We start from the raw sequence: 20,149 nt of genomic DNA, 5'->3' as shown, positions 1-20,149 counted from the left end.
CTTCAAAATTATACTTATAATTGGAGACAGAGCAGCAACAAACCGCAAGTTCGTCAACATGAACATGGATTCTACAAATAAAATTCACCACTTCTGTAGCAATCCTTACAGCTTGGATGAGGAAAGGTCTATTTTCTTCACGTTTGAGCCACCGCATTTACTAAAAACCACATAAAACTGTCTGCATGCCAGCCGAGAGGTTTGCAAAACGCGGCTAATGTTTAAAAATGGTCAAAACCTTACCTGGTACCCTGTAAGCGAGCTATACAGGCGAGAAATGCTAAATCCTGGAAATTTAAGAAAGGCTCATAAGCTGACAATAGATCATATATTTCTAAATTCATACAGCAAGATGAAAGTTCGCTTTGCTACTAAAGTGCTCAGCTTGTCTGTTGCAAATGCTATAAATGCAGAATTTGGTAAAGACAGTGAACAATATAGTGAAACTGTGAAATTCATAAAAATATTTGATAAATGTGTCGATATTTTCAATACAACAAACTTCAACGAGGCTTTCCATAAGAGGAAGCAAAACAAAAGACCGTTTTGTACACTTAATGATAGTCATCTAAAGGTAAAATTGATAAATTAAAAACAAAAAATATTTGTTGTAATCACCTATTTCTATATTAACTGTTTCAGTGGCTTGAAAGTGACTTTTTAGGATGCTTACACGAATGGGAGCGGGATGTAGATCAACGTCCCGGAAATTTTGAACCAGAAGAAAGAAAAAAATGCTTTTGTCACAAGAAACTCTTTCTGGATTAAGGCAAACCAGTACGTATTTTTCTCAGTGCTTATATAAAAATTTGTCAATCAAAATATTTTTTTACAGCCCTAGCCATGATAGGAATGATTAAATTCCTTTTCAGTAAAAATGCGAAATTCATACTCACTGCCAATTTCAACCAAGACCCTCTAGAACTAGAGATTTCAAGTCAACGGGGAGCTTATGGTTCTAACGAAAACCCTACGGTGGACACTATTGGAAATAACCGAGAAACGCTATGGATGTTGAAGAATTATAAAATCCCGTGTCATAGCATTCTAGGAAACACATCAGTAGGTTCTGAGGAAGGACTCTTGGAATAAATCAATATTAAACGTATACTCTAAACTTAATTATTTATTGAATGTGCTTGATAATTGTTGTAGCTGTTTTCGTTGACGATCTTTCGAATTGGCTTTGGATTGATTGCTTTTTAAGCGAGCTTTTGTTTTGAAGTTATCCTTTAACTTCTTCAAATGACCATTTGCAATAATGTTTGTGAAAATTTAAACACAATCGCTAAGCATGAGCATTTGCTGTTTTTCTGTACTATCAAATTGAAAAAAAGACCTCCACTTAGTTAATAATGCGTTGTTGTTTAAGATTTCATCTCTTGACTTGGCAACTCTGCATTGGATTTCAATTTTCCCATAATATTTCCCTATTACTTCGTACATTTCTTGAATAAAAATGAAAATGGTAAAAAACGTCAAGTAAAAAAATACCTCGATGTGGTTCCATATCAGGTTTTAAGTAGCACTGTGAAAAATAAAATTTAGGTAGTCGAGAGTATAGTTCAAGGCACGTGTATATCAATGTTCAGAGCTGTATACCAATTTCGAACAATTCGGGTATATTTTGTAACCATGCGCTCTCACTATATTGGTGGAAACGTTGCAGCTTCGATGGGATTCGGTTAATTAAAAGCCAATGAATGGTAACGGAAAAGCACTTGTCAAAAAACGTTTGATATGTCCAAAAGCGTTGCTTGTGGCACTTTTGGCGTTCCATAGGCGGCTACGTACCAAGTGAAGAGTACACATAAATCCCTTGCGGGTTGTGTGTAGAAATCGGTCGTATACATATGTGGGTGGACTATGGCTATCGATTTTAGCGGGTTGGGGAGGAGTATTTTTATTGATGGGTCAGCTGAGTATTTTATAACGGGTTTTTGAATTTTGTTATTTATAACTTGTTCCAACTTCAAAATTTGCCAAGGGGTTAAGCCTTTCTAAAAAGTCGCTTGGTGACTTAGGCCCTTGGGTATTAGCCTAGCTGATTTATTATTAATTGTCGGAATGCTTCTAAAATTATAACGGTGATGAAACGTTTGAGTCTTTGATAGGTTACCTATAATTCTTACGAACATTCGTCCCCTTTTTAGCCGCTGAAAACAAATTTTGAACAAGTAATGGTATGGTTGTATGTACAATTCTTTTTTATATATTTTTTTCAATTATGTGTCCCCCCCCCCCCCTCCCGAAGCAAAATCCAGGCTACTCCAATGAATTAAAGCGTATTCAAATCAGATTGACAATGAACCATTTTCGGAACTTTTAATATGTTTGATTAGTTTGCCCAAGAAGTAAAGTGGCACCAAACATCAAGAATTGAACATGTCTTCGAATCGCTTTTTGCGCTTACTCTCCAGGGCTCAAAATTTATTTTCGTTTCTTCCTTTATCTTATTGCACGACATCTTCGGACTTGATCTGCAAAGGTGGAAAATAAGTTATAATATCGAGGTATTAAGTTTAATAACATAATAATAATCAACTAGGCCAAAACCCAAGGCACCACCTTGGGCCCAAGTTATCTCACGACTTTTAATGTCTTTGAGCAATTGACCAGGTTACTTTGTCGAGGGTGGTGGTAGGCCCTTCTTAGCGTAAGAAAATGCAAGAATGACACTGGAGATTTCAATTAATGGTAGTCTATCGCGAAGATAGTGCGTAATGACGAGTTTGGGACGATGAAACTCTCTGTTGGCAACATTACAGGTTCGTGTGATGGCGAGTAAGAGAAAAGGGATGTCCTTCTGGTGAATGAGAATTTCATTCTCAATCACCGGAAGGACACAAAGAGCTTGGCTCCCGCCGTTCACCCGCGCCTCTCCCCCTCAATCACCAGAATTTCTAATCACCAGAATTTCTAATCACCAGAATTTCTAATCACCAGAATTTCTAATCACCAGAATTTCTAATCACCAGAATTTCTAATCACCAGATTCTCGTTCCTCCCTTAATCACCAGAATTTCTAATCACCAGATGCTTTCCCCCATCTCAATCACCAGAATTTCTAATCACCAGAATTTCTATTCACCAGATTCTCGTTCACGGGTTGCTTTCCCCCATCTCAATCACCAGAATTTCTAATCACCAGATTCTCCCGTTCACCGGTTGCTTTCCCCCAAACCCCATTCACTGGATACTTTATCTCTCGTTCACCAGCTCCTTTCCCCCATTGCTTTCACCCCTTCTAATCACCAGTTGCTTTCCCCCATCTCTAGGCAATAAAAACAACCATAATTGTTATCTCTCATACTATCGAACCCAATCGCTAGAAATTGGCTTTTTCCCCATTCGCTATAAATCGCAGCAGTTTGCCAGAATTAGTTTTATCTCTCCGAAATAATTAATGTACCCAAAATTGGACCGCCAGTTTATTATTCTTTTTAGGGGAATCTCTATGGGAGTTTAACATTACAATAAAGCTAAAAGGTCCAGTTTGGGGTACATTTGGTCCGAAATGGGGTACATAGGGCCGAAAATGGTGACTTTGGTCGTTTTTGGGGTACATTTGGTCCATTTTGGTCCATTTTTGGGTACATCCCTGCTTTCCCCCATCCCCATTCTCCAAAATTAGTTTTCCTCGCGCAGATATCTGGAGATTAGATTTTTACCCGTTTGCTTATCGCTTCAGAACTCCTTAATTTTCTAATCTCTAGGCAATAAAAACAAGTTATTTACATTTAATTTTTTATTTTAGAACTTTGTTTTACATGTTAGTAGGTACTATCAGATATTCCATTAGATGGTTATCTTGTACATTACACAATTAAAACAAATTAAAGTAGTTAAGTTTACAGGCATTTAAATGGGGTGAAACGATCTCCTGCAACTTAATTTAATTAAAAGTTCTAACTCACGTATTTGTAGTGTTTAGCAGCAGTATCGTCTTCTTCTTCTTCTTCAGGTACAGGTGAGATGTATTTGTCAGCGACCGTAGTTGCTTTTGGCGTCGGTGGAATGTCCCATTCTAGCGAGATGTACTTTTTTTTCCGATGGTGAATTATCCCTCGACGGACAGTGTGGAAAGAATCTGGCATGTTCCCATTCTGGTACGTCTCCTGATTCCCATCCTTCTAATACGCCGTGGCACTTGTAACATCGTACTTCATCGCCCCGCTGAATATAGTAGAATCCAGCCTTCGCTAGTTGCTCCTTAGTAACGTGGGGATTTTTCCAGTGACGAAAAGTTTCAAGTCGATACACTTCGATGTCCATAGCTGATCTAGACCAAATACGTTCTATAGTTTCAAATGATACATTCTCTAAGCCTACATTTACCCCTAAGTCTACTAAACCTAATTTTATCAATATGGTTTAATTTCTACGCTAAAATTCTCAATATAAACGCTTTTTTCAATATGCAAATTGTTTTAAATATGTCTAAAAATATAGTCTATTACAAAGAAAAAAATAGTTACTTACTTACTTTACGGGTAGAAATCCATTGTCGAGCTGTAGAAAAGACTGAGCGATCCGTCAGCAGGTCTTTACTCGTCAATGCGCCGTAGAGAAATGACGCATGGAAAATTAATTTATTCCTATCTTGTTGAGAATAATTCATCACGTGATCTAAACTTCAAATAACCCTCAAATTCTATTGGCTGTCTCTCTCTGACAGTTTAAACTGCCTCTAATGATTGACGACACATATTAACCCACTTGAGTATTTGGAAAAAACCCTTTGCTACTCGAAGGAGAGTTTTGGAAATACCACGTTGACGATATCAAAATCGAGCTCTCACTTGAAAATGTTTACGGAAAACAATCCTCTTGGAAAATTGAGTTACGTAGAAGATTGCTAAAAAATGGCTAAGTGTTATGTTTTTTTCAATAACGAGTCTTATTTTTTACATTTTAAAGTATTTATTAAGAGTGAAAAATCCCATGACTACACTGACGGCATATCTTAAGTGCCGGTTTAAAAAAAATCCATTGCTCAAAGTTCAGTTATCTTATTAAACGTGCGCGTGCACAGAAAAATGAACGAGTCACGTGATAGTAACTTAATTTCTACGCTAATCTTACCCCTACTAGGCCTAATTTCTGTCTAATACATTTCCAATATATATATATATATAAAAGAATGCCTAAAAATTTCATTTTAAATATAATAAAATAGCCTAGCTGATTATTATTATTATTATTATAACTTACTTTTCAGCGTGACCTTCAATGACTATTCCCAATGCTAAGACTCTTTATTGAGATAACGAAAACTTTTAGTATACTATTAATACCATTTTGCGAACTACAGTGAAAAAAGTTACAATTTTACGGTAGAAACGTTTTCAAAATACCATTCTCATTTTAAACGCTTTTTCAATAACTTAATTGTCTAAAATATATACTCTACAACAAAAACAAAATAGTAAATTACTTTCTACGCTAATCTTGGCCTAAAAAAAAGCAAAATACTAAATTTAATTTTTAACTCTAATTCAGATTCCTACCTGGTAAGCCTAAATTTGATATACTAAGTATAATATGCCTTAAAGTTCAAATACTGTCTAATACAATAAATATTCATGAAAAATTCTTACTTTGTATGTACAATGAACGCTCCAAAAGGCTGAAAATGTAACATGGGACAAGACAGAATTTCTACACAAACCTTTCCGATTGTATCGTCAAATAAAACAAAGTTCAGCTATCTTATCAATGGTACGCGCGCGCTCGCTCGGAAAAATGAACAAGTCACGTGAGAATCGGTACGTCACGAGCCCCTATGCATAAATGTTAGGGCGTCTTACTACCATTAGATCTAATCGCACTAGCACATTCTCGAAAAATAAACCAGTTCTTGGGAATAAGAGACGGTTTTTTTTATCAAAGATAAGCCAATTTATAGTTTATTGTATGAAAATATTAATTAATTCGGAAATATATTCGATGCTTACTGTTTTTTTTTATAAGAATACGCTGAAATACATTTTCCAATACGTAAAAAATTAAAGCTAGACCTAAAAACCTGTAAAGTGTAAATAGTTAAGACTAAATTTCTAACCCTAACCCATGAAAGTGCATTTTCCATAAATCATATCCTAACATGAATGCATTTGTTAAGAATACATGGTTTTTTTTAAAAAATACGCTAATTAATTTCGTAAAACAAGCATAGATTTTAGTTAGCCCTTCCTCCAAAATGTCCAATAGAGCTAGTACATTCTCGATAAATATACATGTTCTTGGGGGAATAAGAGACGTTTTTTATCAAAGTAAGCCAAGTTTAAAGCTTATTGTCATTGGTTCCATAACAAAAACCATATTGTAACGTGATAATGGCTGCTCACTAATCCCAATTCCATGTGAAACTCTTCCAGTTTCTTTAAGTTCCTTTTGAGTTACAAAATAGGGTTTTAGAAATAGATTTTTCCTATTTCATTAAATATAAGTATTAAAATTAGAATTGCTTCATTAAATTATGCATTTGTACTGTACTGTACACAATACCTGCATTTGAAATTGTATAACATAAAAACACAGTTTTTAAAAAAAATATATCAAGGTTTTCAATTCAGTTAAAAATAATTAAATTAGTTGTATTGTGTTTATATTTTTAACTTAATTGCATTGATGTTTTAAAAGCAAACCTCGGGCCTAAGAAACAGGCAAAGTGTAAATTGCTAAGACTAAATTTCTAACTCTAATAATGTGTAAATCAATTATACAATTATCTATTCATAAGTGTTAGAGACTTTATTACAATGAAATAAAAGCATGTAGAAATGTATATGTTATAAATTTAAGAAAACTCAAACATTCTGTTTTAAATCAACAATTTTATTATTCTTTCTTATCATTTTTTTTATACAACCATTTGTTTTTATATAGATAACCTGAGGACGGCTATAATATGAACATATACCTAAAAAAAAATCGGGAATTAAACAAAAACAACCTTAAGTTTACTATTTTTATATATTCACACGTCCTCAATTATGCAAATTTTATATAAACATTTCTACTATACATATTTCATAATTAATATTTACATAAATAATTATTTTTTATATAAAATCGTACAATTCTATCAGAACTTAAACCGGAAGATTCAGGCATATAATTTCCAAAAACACAAACTACATTTGGAGTACTAATATTTATACTCACACAATTATATTTCGTACTAACAATTTCACCATCTTTTAAACTTTCAAATACTGCCAAGTGTTCGTCGCATATTTTTGTACTTCTCAAGGTGTTAAAGAAAAAGTGGTTCACACCAGAGCAAACTTTTTTCAATTGAAAAAGCATTTCACTCCCCGAAACTGTCACTTGCTGACAATGTACAAAATTGGGCTTACGGGATTTCAAGTAATTTAACATCCACGATTTTCCTTCATTTCCATCTTTTCCTATTACAAATATTATTTTTCTGTCTGAGAGAATTAAATGTTCCAATAAACTTTTTTGCCATGGTCTAAGTTCTATATCTTTGTTTATTCGTTTAGGGGTTTTCATTTGTTCCACCCAAGCACTTGTCAAATTTCCAAAGAGATGCGATGGTAGTCCAGATCGAGCAACGGCTTCTGCGCGGACTCGTTGTTTATCAATTTCCGCTTCTACTTTGCCTAAGTTTACTTTGTGTGGGCTTATACTGCAACGTCTAATATGTCGACTCAGTTGTGATTTAAACGATTTATTGCACGTTGTACACGATGTACGTTTACATTTATGGGTTCTTAATCTATAGCTACGTATTCGTTTCTCGCAACTTGGACACTGAATATATTTGTTTCGACCCATTTTGAATATATTCAAAGGAGACAAACACGTACGTTTTACTCGAACCGAGTTTATTCATAAACTGTTATCGATTTTTGTGGGATCTCCGTATATAAAGTATAAAATGTGGGTTCTGAGGGTAGAAATAATATCAGCCCTATTTTGATTTTCTTCCAAATTAAGTGTTTCAGATAACGTTTACTTATTCAACACCTTCATTCCATTTTTTTTACATTAATTTGATATAACCTTGTATCTTCCAACAATTCAGTTTTATGCTATGTACAATTCCCTTATTCATTACATCATTCCAAATTTAGCCTAATTCATACACTGGCGTTGATCTTCTGAAATGGATATTCCAATAAAAACCTTTTCTTATATCATCGCTTCTAATTAATCTGAATGTTGTCAATATAAAAAACATCATATGCTTTATTTAAATATAAAGAATAAACACTGGTTAGGTTAAGGTTAGAGTGAAATGGAATAATTAAGTAAATAAGCATAAATTTTAGATCGCCTTTCCTCCAAAATATCTAATAGCTCTAGTACATTCTCGATAAATATACAAGTTCTTGTGAATAAGAGACGTTTTTTATCAAATAATCATAGACTAAAAACTTTGCTCAACGAAAAACTAAATAACGATAAATAATGTACAATTAATTTATTAAATAACGAGAAAATGTCTTATGGTAATAAAAAAAATAAAACAAGCGATTAATTAAAAGTAAATTATTATCAATTTGATGATTGTTTAAGGATATCGATTATGATCAATGTTTGTACTACAGTGTTCATATCCGAAATGAAGTTAAATGAAATAATTTCGTAAACAAGCATAAATGTTAGATCGCCCTTCCTCCAAAATGTCCAATAGAGCTAGTACATTCTCGATAAATATACATGTTCTTGGAGGAATAAGAGACGTTTTTTTTCAAAGTAAGCCAAGTTTAAAGCTTATTGTCATTGGTTCCATAACAAAAACCACATTATAACGTAATAATGGTTACCTCTATCTGTAAACTTATCAAGATAAGAAATGGCATATAACTAGATAATTATGTATTAATTTTTTAATTAGTTAAGAATCATTAATTTTAGTTGGTCTATATTTATTATGCAATAATAAAATATATTTATTTATTTTTCAAATTATTAAGGATATATTTAATCATAGACTAATGTTGACTTATAACCCTAACTTAATAATTTAAGCAATTCTTTCTCTCTCTCTCTCTCTCTCTCTCTCTCTCTCTCTTAAAGAAATCTTATTGTAATAAGCTTAAAAATTTAGGAATAAACTTATATTATAGGATGAAGAAAAGTCAATAGACATTTATTTGTAAATTATTCGCAATTTTATTTATTTATTTATTTATAAAACGAACTACAGTTCGGTCTCTGGGAGGCTTAGGGTAATGACAGCATCCCATGAAATCGAACTCCACGCACTCCTCCTGTCGATGGCCGCTCTTTAGCCCTCTTCTTCCACAGTACGTACAACGAAGATGGGGCGGGAAATCCGTTATCAGATGCCCGGGGATGTGTTTGGAATAGACATTACCATGACGAAAAATTACACTCCTTTGATAATGCTAGCACTCTCTGCCCCAGCAAAGGAAGAGTCCTCCGCCTCTTACAGTCAATTCTTCTGTACATTCGTCACAATGAAAGCAAATCATAGTTTCAGTTGTCGTACCGACGTACTCTTCTCCGGATGCCAATTTTATGGAAATATGGTCCATTTACTATACAAATAGAAAAAATAAAATATAGAAAAAAGGCAAATTTTACATATATGGAAATATGGTCCATTTACTATACAAATAGAAAAAAGGCAAATTTTACATAAATTAATTCAAATTTAAATTCATGGTTTTAATTTTTAATTCTACCATAAATTATACTGCCAAGAAAAAAGAGAGGGATAAAAGTATATTTACCAAGTTTTGTTTCTACGTTTCTAGAGAGACTAGAAGAATGAATAAATTTGGAGAGCAGTATCGGTTTTTATACTAATTCATAAACACATTTCATAACTTGAGAAATATATTTAAAAAAAGTTTCCAATCATCTCAATACCAATTTTATAAATAAAACAGGAGAAGAGATGTTTTTGTGAATGTTTTTATTTATAAAATTGGTATTGAGATGATTGGAAACTTTTTTTAAATATATTTCTCAAGTTATGAAATGTGTTTATGAATTAGTATAAAAACCGATACTGCTCTCCAAATTTATTCATTCTTCTAGTCTCTCTAGAAACGTAAAAACAAAACTTGGTAAATATACTTTTATCTCTCTCTTTTTTCTTGGCAGTATAATTTATGGTAGAATTAAAAATTAAAACCATGAATTTAAATTTGAATTAATTTATGTAAAATTTGCCTTTTTTCTATTTGTATAGTAAATGGACCATATTTCCATATATGTAAAATTTGCCTTTTTTCTATATTTTATTTTTTCTATTTGTATAGTAAATGGACCATATTTCCATAAAATTGGCATCCGGAGAAGAGTACGTCGGTACGACAACTGAAACTATGATTTGCTTTCATTGTGACGAATGTACAGAAGAATTGACTGTAAGAGGCGGAGGACTCTTCCTTTGCTGGGGCAGAGAGTGCTAGCATTATCAAAGGAGTGTAATTTTTCGTCATGGTAATGTCTATTCCAAACACATCCCCGGGCATCTGATAACGGATTTCCCGCCCCATCTTCGTTGTACGTACTGTGGAAGAAGAGGGCTAAAGAGCAGCCATCGACAGGAGGAGTGCGTGGAGTTCGATTTCATGGGATGCTGTCATTACCCTAAGCCTCCCAGAGACCGAACTGTAGTTCGTTTTATAAATAAATAAATAAATAAAATTGCGAATAATTTACAAATAAATGTCTATTGACTTTTCTTCATCCTATAATATAAGTTTATTCCTAAATTTTTAAGCTTATTACAATAAGATTTCTTTAAGAGAGAGAGAGAGAGAGAGAGAGAGAGAGAGAGAGAAAGAATTGCTTAAATTATTAAGTTAGGGTTATAAGTCAACATTAGTCTATGATTAAATATATCCTTAATAATTTGAAAAATAAATAAATATATTTTATTATTGCATAATAAATATAGACCAACTAAAATTAATGATTCTTAACTAATTAAAAAATTAATACATAATTATCTAGTTATATGCCATTTCTTATCTTGATAAGTTTACAGATAGAGGTAACCATTATTACGTTATAATGTGGTTTTTGTTATGGAACCAATGACAATAAGCTTTAAACTTGGCTTACTTTGAAAAAAAACGTCTCTTATTCCTCCAAGAACATGTATATTTATCGAGAATGTACTAGCTCTATTGGACATTTTGGAGGAAGGGCGATCTAACATTTATGCTTGTTTACGAAATTATTTCATTTAACTTCATTTCGGATATGAACACTGTAGTACAAACATTGATCATAATCGATATCCTTAAACAATCATCAAATTGATAATAATTTACTTTTAATTAATCGCTTGTTTTATTTTTTTTATTACCATAAGACATTTTCTCGTTATTTAATAAATTAATTGTACATTATTTATCGTTATTTAGTTTTTCGTTGAGCAAAGTTTTTAGTCTATGATTATTTGATAAAAAACGTCTCTTATTCACAAGAACTTGTATATTTATCGAGAATGTACTAGAGCTATTAGATATTTTGGAGGAAAGGCGATCTAAAATTTATGCTTATTTACTTAATTATTCCATTTCACTCTAACCTTAACCTAACCAGTGTTTATTCTTTATATTTAAATAAAGCATATGATGTTTTTTATATTGACAACATTCAGATTAATTAGAAGCGATGATATAAGAAAAGGTTTTTATTGGAATATCCATTTCAGAAGATCAACGCCAGTGTATGAATTAGGCTAAATTTGGAATGATGTAATGAATAAGGGAATTGTACATAGCATAAAACTGAATTGTTGGAAGATACAAGGTTATATCAAATTAATGTAAAAAAAATGGAATGAAGGTGTTGAATAAGTAAACGTTATCTGAAACACTTAATTTGGAAGAAAATCAAAATAGGGCTGATATTATTTCTACCCTCAGAACCCACATTTTATACTTTATATACGGAGATCCCACAAAAATCGATAACAGTTTATGAATAAACTCGGTTCGAGTAAAACGTACGTGTTTGTCTCCTTTGAATATATTCAAAATGGGTCGAAACAAATATATTCAGTGTCCAAGTTGCGAGAAACGAATACGTAGCTATAGATTAAGAACCCATAAATGTAAACGTACATCGTGTACAACGTGCAATAAATCGTTTAAATCACAACTGAGTCGACATATTAGACGTTGCAGTATAAGCCCACACAAAGTAAACTTAGGCAAAGTAGAAGCGGAAATTGATAAACAACGAGTCCGCGCAGAAGCCGTTGCTCGATCTGGACTACCATCGCATCTCTTTGGAAATTTGACAAGTGCTTGGGTGGAACAAATGAAAACCCCTAAACGAATAAACAAAGATATAGAACTTAGACCATGGCAAAAAAGTTTATTGGAACATTTAATTCTCTCAGACAGAAAAATAATATTTGTAATAGGAAAAGATGGAAATGAAGGAAAATCGTGGATGTTAAATTACTTGAAATCCCGTAAGCCCAATTTTGTACATTGTCAGCAAGTGACAGTTTCGGGGAGTGAAATGCTTTTTCAATTGAAAAAAGTTTGCTCTGGTGTGAACCACTTTTTCTTTAACACCTTGAGAAGTACAAAAATATGCGACGAACACTTGGCAGTATTTGAAAGTTTAAAAGATGGTGAAATTGTTAGTACGAAATATAATTGTGTGAGTATAAATATTAGTACTCCAAATGTAGTTTGTGTTTTTGGAAATTATATGCCTGAATCTTCCGGTTTAAGTTCTGATAGAATTGTACGATTTTATATAAAAAATAATTATTTATGTAAATATTAATTATGAAATATGTATAGTAGAAATGTTTATATAAAATTTGCATAATTGAGGACGTGTGAATATATAAAAATAGTAAACTTAAGGTTGTTTTTGTTTAATTCCCGATTTTTTTTTAGGTATATGTTCATATTATAGCCGTCCTCAGGTTATCTATATAAAAACAAATGGTTGTATAAAAAAAATGATAAGAAAGAATAATAAAATTGTTGATTTAAAACAGAATGTTTGAGTTTTCTTAAATTTATAACATATACATTTCTACATGCTTTTATTTCATTGTAATAAAGTCTCTAACACTTATGAATAGATAATTGTATAATTGATTTACACATTATTAGAGTTAGAAATTTAGTCTTAGCAATTTACACTTTGCCTGTTTCTTAGGCCCGAGGTTTGCTTTTAAAACATCAATGCAATTAAGTTAAAAATATAAACACAATACAACTAATTTAATTATTTTTAACTGAATTGAAAACCTTGATATATTTTTTTTAAAAACTGTGTTTTTATGTTATACAATTTCAAATGCAGGTATTGTGTACAGTACAGTACAAATGCATAATTTAATGAAGCAATTCTAATTTTAATACTTATATTTAATGAAATAGGAAAAATCTATTTCTAAAACCCTATTTTGTAACTCAAAAGGAACTTAAAGAAACTGGAAGAGTTTCACATGGAATTGGGATTAGTGAGCAGCCATTATCACGTTACAATATGGTTTTTGTTATGGAACCAATGACAATAAGCTTTAAACTTGGCTTACTTTGATAAAAAACGTCTCTTATTCCCCCAAGAACATGTATATTTATCGAGAATGTACTAGCTCTATTGGACATTTTGGAGGAAGGGCTAACTAAAATCTATGCTTGTTTTACGAAATTAATTAGCGTATTTTTTAAAAAAAACCATGTATTCTTAACAAATGCATTCATGTTAGGATATGATTTATGGAAAATGCACTTTCATGGGTTAGGGTTAGAAATTTAGTCTTAACTATTTACACTTTACAGGTTTTTAGGTCTAGCTTTAATTTTTTACGTATTGGAAAATGTATTTCAGCGTATTCTTATAAAAAAAAACAGTAAGCATCGAATATATTTCCGAATTAATTAATATTTTCATACAATAAACTATAAATTGGCTTATCTTTGATAAAAAAAACCGTCTCTTATTCCCAAGAACTGGTTTATTTTTCGAGAATGTGCTAGTGCGATTAGATCTAATGGTAGTAAGACGCCCTAACATTTATGCATAGGGGCTCGTGACGTACCGATTCTCACGTGACTTGTTCATTTTTCCGAGCGAGCGCGCGCGTACCATTGATAAGATAGCTGAACTTTGTTTTATTTGACGATACAATCGGAAAGGTTTGTGTAGAAATTCTGTCTTGTCCCATGTTACATTTTCAGCCTTTTGGAGCGTTCATTGTACATACAAAGTAAGAATTTTTCATGAATATTTATTGTATTAGACAGTATTTGAACTTTAAGGCATATTATACTTAGTATATCAAATTTAGGCTTACCAGGTAGGAATCTGAATTAGAGTTAAAAATTAAATTTAGTATTTTGCTTTTTTTTAGGCCAAGATTAGCGTAGAAAGTAATTTACTATTTTGTTTTTGTTGTAGAGTATATATTTTAGACAATTAAGTTATTGAAAAAGCGTTTAAAATGAGAATGGTATTTTGAAAACGTTTCTACCGTAAAATTGTAACTTTTTTCACTGTAGTTCGCAAAATGGTATTAATAGTATACTAAAAGTTTTCGTTATCTCAATAAAGAGTCTTAGCATTGGGAATAGTCATTGAAGGTCACGCTGAAAAGTAAGTTATAATAATAATAATAATAATCAGCTAGGCTATTTTATTATATTTAAAATGAAATTTTTAGGCATTCTTTTATATATATATATATATTGGAAATGTATTAGACAGAAATTAGGCCTAGTAGGGGTAAGATTAGCGTAGAAATTAAGTTACTATCACGTGACTCGTTCATTTTTCTGTGCACGCGCACGTTTAATAAGATAACTGAACTTTGAGCAATGGATTTTTTTTAAACCGGCACTTAAGATATGCCGTCAGTGTAGTCATGGGATTTTTCACTCTTAATAAATACTTTAAAATGTAAAAAATAAGACTCGTTATTGAAAAAAACATAACACTTAGCCATTTTTTAGCAATCTTCTACGTAACTCAATTTTCCAAGAGGATTGTTTTCCGTAAACATTTTCAAGTGAGAGCTCGATTTTGATATCGTCAACGTGGTATTTCCAAAACTCTCCTTCGAGTAGCAAAGGGTTTTTTCCAAATACTCAAGTGGGTTAATATGTGTCGTCAATCATTAGAGGCAGTTTAAACTGTCAGAGAGAGACAGCCAATAGAATTTGAGGGTTATTTGAAGTTTAGATCACGTGATGAATTATTCTCAACAAGATAGGAATAAATTAATTTTCCATGCGTCATTTCTCTACGGCGCATTGACGAGTAAAGACCTGCTGACGGATCGCTCAGTCTTTTCTACAGCTCGACAATGGATTTCTACCCGTAAAGTAAGTAAGTAACTATTTTTTTCTTTGTAATAGACTATATTTTTAGACATATTTAAAACAATTTGCATATTGAAAAAAGCGTTTATATTGAGAATTTTAGCGTAGAAATTAAACCATATTGATAAAATTAGGTTTAGTAGACTTAGGGGTAAATGTAGGCTTAGAGAATGTATCATTTGAAACTATAGAACGTATTTGGTCTAGATCAGCTATGGACATCGAAGTGTATCGACTTGAAACTTTTCGTCACTGGAAAAATCCCCACGTTACTAAGGAGCAACTAGCGAAGGCTGGATTCTACTATATTCAGCGGGGCGATGAAGTACGATGTTACAAGTGCCACGGCGTATTAGAAGGATGGGAATCAGGAGACGTACCAGAATGGGAACATGCCAGATTCTTTCCACACTGTCCGTCGAGGGATAATTCACCATCGGAAAAAAAAGTACATCTCGCTAGAATGGGACATTCCACCGACGCCAAAAGCAACTACGGTCGCTGACAAATACATCTCACCTGTACCTGAAGAAGAAGAAGAAGACGATACTGCTGCTAAACACTACAAATACGTGAGTTAGAACTTTTAATTAAATTAAGTTGCAGGAGATCGTTTCACCCCATTTAAATGCCTGTAAACTTAACTACTTTAATTTGTTTTAATTGTGTAATGTACAAGATAACCATCTAATGGAATATCTGATAGTACCTACTAACATGTAAAACAAAGTTCTAAAATAAAAAATTAAATGTAAATAACTTGTTTTTATTGCCTAGAGATTAGAAAATTAAGGAGTTCTGAAGCGATAAGCAAACGGGTAAAAATCTAATCTCCAGATATCTGCGCGAGGAAAACTAATTTTGGAGAATGGGGATGGGGGAAAGCAGGGATGTACCCAAAAATGGACCAAAATGGACCAAATGTACCCCAAAAACGACCAAAGTCACCATTTTCGGCCCTATGTACCCCATTTCGGACCAAATGTACCCCAAACTGGACCTTTTAGCTTTATTGTAATGTTAAACTCCCATAGAGATTCCCCTAAAAAGAATAATAAACTGGCGGTCCAATTTTGGGTACATTAATTATTTCGGAGAGATAAAACTAATTCTGGCAAACTGCTGCGATTTATAGCGAATGGGGAAAAAGCCAATTTCTAGCGATTGGGTTCGATAGTATGAGAGATAACAATTATGGTTGTTTTTATTGCCTAGAGATGGGGGAAAGCAACTGGTGATTAGAAGGGGTGAAAGCAATGGGGGAAAGGAGCTGGTGAACGAGAGATAAAGTATCCAGTGAATGGGGTTTGGGGGAAAGCAACCGGTGAACGGGAGAATCTGGTGATTAGAAATTCTGGTGATTGAGATGGGGGAAAGCAACCCGTGAACGAGAATCTGGTGAATAGAAATTCTGGTGATTAGAAATTCTGGTGATTGAGATGGGGGAAAGCATCTGGTGATTAGAAATTCTGGTGATTAAGGGAGGAACGAGAATCTGGTGATTAGAAATTCTGGTGATTAGAAATTCTGGTGATTAGAAATTCTGGTGATTAGAAATTCTGGTGATTAGAAATTCTGGTGATTAGAAATTCTGGTGATTGAGGGGGAGAGGCGCGGGTGAACGGCGGGAGCCAAGCTCTTTGTGTCCTTCCGGTGATTGAGAATGAAATTCTCATTCACCAGAAGGACATCCCTTTTCTCTCGAGTAATAAGGGTCATAATGCGTTACGGTCTGAGATTCGAAAATTAGCCTCAGAAACAAAGGGGGTGTTTATAATTATAGAATTTATTTTCCGATTCAATAACTTTTTATCATTTTTGCCAAAGTAAACCCACAAAAACAAATGAAATATTGAAACTTGCATTTTTAAGGCTTCCGCTTGTATTGTTTTCAAGTTGGTAGTAGCGCAAAGAACTCCGCTCAGCGTGGTTTTTCGAATTACTGCTAGTTGCTCTAAAACAAATATAAATCCTTATTAACGTAATCATGACTTCATTGCAAATAAAATAATTTTAGCGTTACACAATAAAGCAAGAACACGAGAAAACGAACAGCTTTAAGAAAATATTTTCGAAACATTTGTGTCATAATGTTCTCGGAAGGAACGGTGGAAATCTGGAAAATACCATCTCTGATACCTCCCAAGCGGCAAAGGACTTGTTTTCATTTCAAGTACTTCTTTTAAATAGTACGCTACGTGAGAGTAAGAGTCAATAAAATCGAGAATTTCGGTTATCTTATTTATTGGCTTATAAAACTTTCTCATTCAAGCTTTTTGTTTTCAGCCTCCCTCTGAACACAAATCTGGCAATACCATGAAATATTTTCCGATTCTTTGGAAATTTACAAATTGAACAGTTCTTTTACTAATAAGGAAACAATACAAAACTTTTTTTATTTTAGATAAATTTTTTTTCAAAGCTTTGACCCACCAAATTGAAATGTACTTTCGATATTTCGAGTTTGCTGGTCGGATAAACCATACTTTCTTACGAAAGAGGATTCGTTTGTGAAAATGTTAATTTTTTTAATTGTGGTTCGGAAATTCAAAGCTGAAAAATTCAGTACATAGAGGGTGTTACGCTTCAGCGTTTAATATCAAATTAATAATAAATGGAAACAATTGGGTTCAACAAGGAATACGGAATTTCACGTTACTGGCCCGGTTTTTGCAGCCCTAAAACTCTGAAACCAAGCAATTTAGGACCCATGTCCATAGACAATTTTTGACTCAATATGACCCAAAGAACACGCCCGAAAATGTATGACATACTTAACCGTAGCACCCTTTTTAAGACAAAATGTTGACATAAAAAGTTAACGTTTGCTATTATGAACGGTTTTCGCAAGACTTAACTTAATTTTATTATCTTAAGAAAAGTATATCTTGATTTGGAAAATTGGTGATCCCTTTACATAAATGAACGGTCTCGGGCTCATTCTGCGGGCCCGGCTCCGGCTCCGGCTAGGTATTGAAGAGCCGGCACTGGAGCAGATCCACTCAGAGTAGACAGACTCCAACGTAATTTTCATAATATTATTTTTAAGCGAATAAACAGCGTTTGGATTTTAGTTACTTCGCGTTTAATAATGTTTACTTTTCGTCAAAGTTTGTTTGTTGTATTTTTTCCGTCTGTATATTCGGTCTTTATATGCAATTCTTAGAAATTTTAAACAATCATTATATGCTGCATTACTGTTAACCGTGAATAATTTAGAAGTCGAAGAGTGACTTAGTTTATCTCTATCATTAGTTTAAATTTTCCTTTTATCAAAACTTCCGTTTCATTGGTCGTATTTGCTACAATGACTTAATTCGGGCCGAATAATTTAATCGCCGGTGTGGCCTTTTAATAGAAATGATTTTTTAAATCAAATCACGTGAATCTCTAACATATTTTATCGTCACACGTTAAATTACACATTCTGATAAAATCACGCGGGCTTAGCAATATTTAACTGCATTTGTCTTAAACAATACGATCATCTCTTACGAACCAGCGCGCGCCTATTTATACAATGTAACCGTTGAAGTTGTTCAAATCAATTTCTTTTAAGATCTATAAGTGTGTCTATAAAATAACGGAGGTCACGTGTTAATGTATTTTTAACGTCACTAGTGAGCTACAGAAGATAGTAAGCACGCACTGGAGTCGATAAAGATTTTTAAGGCCACGTGCGGAACGCTCGTGCCAATTAAGTACTAAAAAGCTTATGCTCGTAACTTTCATTTTATGGAAACACCAATTTCGGTTTACAGATAAGTAAACTTTTATTTTCGGTTTTACTTTTGGTTGTCTGTCAACCAGGCGGCGTACTCATTCGTGTTGAGATTTTAAATTTTACGCGGAACCGGCTCCGGAATCCGGCTCGGTTCCGGCAGCTTATATCCGGCTCTTTCTCCCCCGAATATTGCGGAGCACTATACGAGTTGAGAGCGAGCTTACGGAAAATGCATAAGTTGAGCCCGAAATCGAGCCTATGTGTACTGCTTAACCCCTTTATTAAATAGGCAAATGCGACTCATAGCGCCGACATTGCTTGCGAGCTTAAACCACTCGGATCTGGCCATTCCCACTTCAAAGTACAAGTATGGGCAGCGATAAACTTAACAAAATAAATGCTCCTTTGTGAAATATTTGTTGTTTAACCAGCGTAGGAAACTAATCCCATCAAAAGTGACGAATATACTTAAATTACCCTTTCGGACTACTAGGGCTCTTACAGTTGTCAAAATCCCTTACAATCCACAGAAAAATAAATTTGGAAATCTAAATATCACTCCGAAAATCATGAAATCAGCGCGAAACAAGCCTTAAAATAACTAATTTTCAATAGCGCTTTGACATTCGAAATCGCCAGCTTTTGAAGTATCCAATTCCTTGACGGGAAAAAGTCCCAATATTCATTTAACACACGATTATAGTATTCCTATAGATTAAGGGTCGCAGGCACCTAAAAGAGTTTGGCAGGAAGAACTATAAACAGCGAAAATTATAAGGTTCTGTTGACCTAACTGCAACTAACTCACCTTTTGTGAAAGACCAAGGTTGATCCATTCTCTCGAACCAGAATCTGTCCCCGAACTTGGCTTTCTGGAACTGTTCGTCGATGATGATTCTGAATGTCTCGCCGAAGAGGATTCCTTTGCAGCGGGGCTCTTTGTTTTCCGCCAAACCCGCCACGAACATGTCCACATTCTCCAGACCGTCGTCTCTACAATTAACACAAATATGTTTATGGCCAAAATAGAAAGTGGTCTCCGAATCTCTTGCGATTTTTTTCATATTAAACTCCAAATTAGAATAGCAGGAAAGGTTGACAATGA

General features: G+C 33.4%; 1 protein-coding gene across 2 annotated transcripts in view; it reads right to left on the bottom strand.

Moving 5' to 3' along the window:
- Positions 1–2,294: 2,294 nt before the first annotated feature.
- Positions 2,295–20,149, bottom strand: part of LOC149937220 (salivary peroxidase/catechol oxidase-like) — a 44,813-nt gene continuing 26,958 nt past the window's right edge. For both annotated transcript variants that reach the window (XM_090181407.1, XM_090181408.1), the window contains exons 10-12: positions 19,853–20,037; positions 17,184–17,274; positions 2,295–2,480 (exon numbers count right to left, since the gene is read on the bottom strand). In XM_090181407.1, coding sequence (XP_090037533.1) covers positions 2,339–2,480; positions 17,184–17,274; positions 19,853–20,037 — 418 coding nt within the window. In that variant the 3' untranslated portion in view covers positions 2,295–2,338. The remainder of the gene's footprint in view (positions 2,481–17,183; positions 17,275–19,852; positions 20,038–20,149) is intronic.

The sequence above is a fragment of the Leiobunum rupestre genome, chromosome 7, assembly GCF_980474605.1.
Source record: "Leiobunum rupestre chromosome 7, qqLeiRupe1.1.hap1, whole genome shotgun sequence".
In the NCBI taxonomy this organism is placed as follows: domain Eukaryota; kingdom Metazoa; phylum Arthropoda; class Arachnida; order Opiliones; family Sclerosomatidae; genus Leiobunum; species Leiobunum rupestre.
Note: the sequence above shows the minus strand (reverse complement) of the source record. Positions and strands in the feature narration are given on the sequence as shown.